This window comes from Echinops telfairi, unplaced genomic scaffold, assembly GCF_000313985.2.
Source record: "Echinops telfairi isolate 266 unplaced genomic scaffold, ASM31398v2 ScPeMD7_70;HRSCAF=299, whole genome shotgun sequence".
Lineage (NCBI taxonomy): Eukaryota > Metazoa > Chordata > Mammalia > Afrosoricida > Tenrecidae > Echinops > Echinops telfairi.
The window spans coordinates 28,434,977-28,439,141 of NW_022103968.1; the positions used below are offsets into that span (position 1 = coordinate 28,434,977).

Below are 4,165 nucleotides of genomic sequence, written 5' to 3' on the forward strand. Positions count from 1 at the left end.
AGCCAGTCTTGCAAGATAGAATTCGAGTCATGGTAGTGGGAGCGGGGAGGAAACCTTTAGGAACTAGAGGAAGATTGTATTTCTCATCATTGTTACATCGCACCCTGACTGGCTCATCTCCTCCCCGAGACCCCTCTGCAAGGGGATCTCCCAAAGTCTTTATAAATGGTTGCACCCATTGCAGATTGTTGCTATAACTTGACACGCATCTTATCAACTCTCTCTAAAAAACAAAAACATGGCTGTACTCACTTCTGATAAGAATATACTCGCGACTAGCACAGGAGATTGATGGCAACAAGGAAATTCTCCTGTCTTGAGAGTTTATGTAGGAATCGATTCTGATCTGGTTTAAATGCATGGTCAACGGGAGAACTAGTGAAAAGAGCGAGATTGAGCTTCTGTGTGAGTTGAGCGCAAAGCTGCAGACGGCATGCATCTCCCAGGTCTGTCAGACTATTGGGGTGTCCTTCCTTGTAAACACTTGCATGCTCTTTTACGTATGGAGCTAGGCAAGTGTTTCCCAAGAGCTAAAGGTGAACGAGGAGAAGATTGTCCCTCGTGTGGGCCTTAGTGGTCATTTACAAAGCACTTCCCTGGGTATGATTTTTCTGAGCTGTCTAGAGCTATTTGTAAATGAAATAATCAAATAAGTTTGCAGGGAGGTCTTGATTTCTAAAATATTTGGTTTTGAACATGCTTGATAACCCCGTATCAAATCTGTAGCTCAACTCAAAATGTAACCTAGCAAATACAAGGTCATTGACCGAGTGATGCTGATCCAGCAGTGACAGGATATTCAGATAAAAGTTCAGACACGGGGTACACAATCAAATCTTGGTAACAATCTGCTTCCAGCGTTCACCTTAATGATTAGATTCAACCCCCAGGAGAACTTGCTTCAAACCCATCCTCTTCTTCCACAAACGCTGACACCAAGACGTGGTCAAAAGAGCTACTTTCCATATCCCCCCAAACCTTTTGGATTACTTGTTGGGATCCCAATTTCTAAACCCAGAAAACCTTTGAATCTCTTCTCTTACTGGTAGGGCTCTTAAAATGTACGGCAGCCAGACATACGAATTAGGAAGAGCCTGACTGGACAGAGGTTATCCCAAAGCTCTGATATTTCCAGGAAAGAAGGTGAGAACTCCAGCACAGTACATACATTTCTCCTCCTTCCAGCGGCACATAGGGCTTCAGGTTACTTACCAGGTGTGGCTGAGTTGGAAGAGACAGGTGAGAAGAAAGATGCACACAGAAGACTCCATAAGAAACAATCCTTGGGAGGAACAGAGAGAGACAATCCGAACACTGTAGGAGGCAGGCAAGTCAGATGGGGAAGTATTCTCCTCAGGGATAGTGGGATGGAATTCTCCTCAAGCCCCAACTTCCTTGGTGGGTAAGCGATCCCAAACAGAGTTAAGGGGAGGTGAAATGGAGCTGCCAACTTCCAAAGAAGAGATTATCTACTTAATTAAAGTTTTCCCCCCTCTAAGCCCTTCAGCCAATCAGAACTCAAGTGCCAGAGAAAGTTTGAGCCGATCAAAAGAACACTCCAGGATCCTCCCAGACAAATGCAGAAGGGGAAGAGGAACAAGGGGACAAAGAGGGGAACGTGGAGAAAGAGGACAAAGAAGGCAAGGGGAGGGGAGGAAAAGAGATAGCAAATCCCTCCACCTACTCACTGCATGGAGTCTCTCTTTCCGCCCTCTTGACGTTGCCCTCCTGCCACCACCAGCGTCCCCCCACCCCACTTACACACACACACACACACACACACACACACACACACACACACACACACACACACACACACACACACACAGCCTGGTCCCCAAGAAGGATTTAGAAGGGACTGTGCTTTCCTGGTTGCCCTTTGTAGTATTGGGAGAGTGAATGTGCATTCAGGATAGCTCTCCTCAGGAAAAAAATACAGTATACCACTTACTGGGGAAACCTTTGTCCTCTGATTTGAGACTAAGGCGATACAACCCAACCCTCTCCTGTAGTCTCAGTTAGGAAACTTCCAGAAGCCCAAATTTTCCTATCATACAATTCTGTGTTAACCACCGACAACATTTTCAACTAGGCATGGCAGAAAAATTTAAAAAGTGAAACAGGATTTCTTCCCTTAAGATGTTTTTTGCCCCTTAGTACGCACTCAGCTATGGGTCCACATATTGGCAGGTAAAACCCACCCAGAAACACCACCCAGCACTCTACTTCACAGTTCCACTCTGCACAAAATGGGGGGACCATGAGTTGGACCTGACTCTCAATGCAACCGACAAGCACAGAGGATGATGTAAGAATACAATTTAATAAATATTACATTGCTACAAACTAACTGTGAGTCAGGCTTCTTTTGAGAGGAGTTTCTGAAGAAGGTAAAATCTGGCCTTCAGGGAATAGGTAAGATTTCCATAGTCACACGAGAGAGACCTCTAGGTCTCCACACTTACATTTGAGTAAAGAAACGGGAGTGTCAATAGGCAACTGGGTCTCTGCCTCACACTTCTCTGACTGCTGTCTCTTCTGGCCGGAAGGGTCACCGTCACAGCACAGGTGCTCCTCAAAAGTCTGGTCCAGGGCCATCACCCCCACTACCGCCGTGGGGGGCTAGCCATCGGATTCTGACTCCTGGCAACCCTGTGTGTCAGAGTAGACTTATGACCCATCAGGTTTTCCAGGGCTGACTTTTCAAAAGCAGATGGCCAGATCTTTCTTCCGAGGCACCTCTGGACAGAGCTCAAGGTTGGTTAAGCAGCTGAGCACCAGCCAGGGACTCTGCAGAGGGAATAGCTAAAGGCCTTACAAACCAGTGACGGGGACAAAGCGACAGGGGACGCGTGGAGAATGAGGAATGCATGGTGGCCGGGGGTGGGTGGCAGGTACACAGGAGGATCCCCAGCAAAATGAGGACGGATGCAGGCGGCCCACCTGTGCTGTGCTAAGTGAAGGCCTGCGCTAAGGTGGCTTGGATATGAGCTTGGCACTTTGTACTCACCGAAGTATTCGTGATCCATTTGTTAATAGTCGATCCATGGTTCTCCAGGGTGTTTTCAAATTATTTTTACCAAAGTTGATCTGAGGACCATTAATATTTAGATCAAAGCATTTTTCAAGTTTAACCAGAAAAAAACTCTACAAACAAAAGTGAATAATAGAAACTAGGAATATTTTTCTGCCAGACATTAAAAGGTACATCTCTTTAATATAGAAAATTTTAAATAGTCCATTCATAGAAAATTCATATGGGTAGACTTTTCAAAATGGAAAATTAAAAAGGTTTAGCTTTACTAACTGTAGAAGAAATAAATAAAAGAGCCTTACTAACTATAAAAAAATAAATAAAAGAGACAAAACTTTAAGTTATCAAATAGGCTTAAGAAGCGAGACCCAATATCAATAAAAGTATTGAATTTTGTCTAGTGGTAATACCGTATACTGGTGTTAGGAATATGAATTAATCCAACTTTTTTGAGAGCGATTTGATAACATGAGTTTTAAATATTAAGCATATTAATACACTTCGACCCAGTAATTACCATTTAAGGATTTATTGTAAGAAAGTAACCAGATAATGGTTCTTAGTACGGAGGACCAGAATGTCCATTGAATTGTTACAAATACTAGCTTCAATAGACCCCTGTTGGAGTGTCTACCCAGCTCAGGGTGACCTTTTCCGTGGGACCTCCCACCCTGGTGATGGCCTCTGGCAGCCTCCCTGTCCTCTGCCCACATTATAACTGCGTGGACACTAAATCTGTGGCACCTGGTTTGGGTACTGTGACCCCAGTGGGGCCAATCAGGCTTCCTACTCTGTGGGAATTTGGATGGGAAAGAAAAAGACAGGAAAATAGTATCTCTTTCAAGTTGAGCTTCTCGTAGAGAATCTAGAAAACCTACATGAGTGGCTAGAGACAGGAGCCCTGATGGCATAGTGGGTTATACCATGGGGCTACCAACCACAAGGTCAACAGTTCAAAACCACCAGCTGCTCCACGTAAGAACAATGAGTCTTTCTACAGTCTAGGGAACCCATAGGGTAGTTCTATTCTGTCCTATAAGGATAACCATTTGGAAGAAGCACACCAGCCTATGCAACCACGAGGTGTCGAAGGGATCAGGTATAAGGCATCATCAGAACAAAAAATCTTAC

General features: G+C 44.7%; 1 protein-coding gene across 1 annotated transcript in view; it reads right to left on the reverse strand.

Moving 5' to 3' along the window:
* WNT8B (Wnt family member 8B) overlaps nt 1–3,079 on the reverse strand; it is a 25,743-nt gene extending 22,664 nt beyond the window's left edge. The window contains exon 1 of the mRNA XM_004700993.3: nt 3,011–3,079. Within this exon, the coding sequence (XP_004701050.3) occupies nt 3,011–3,048 (38 nt within the window). The 5' untranslated portion in view covers nt 3,049–3,079. The remainder of the gene's footprint in view (nt 1–3,010) is intronic.
* Nucleotides 3,080–4,165: the final 1,086 nt, after the last annotated feature.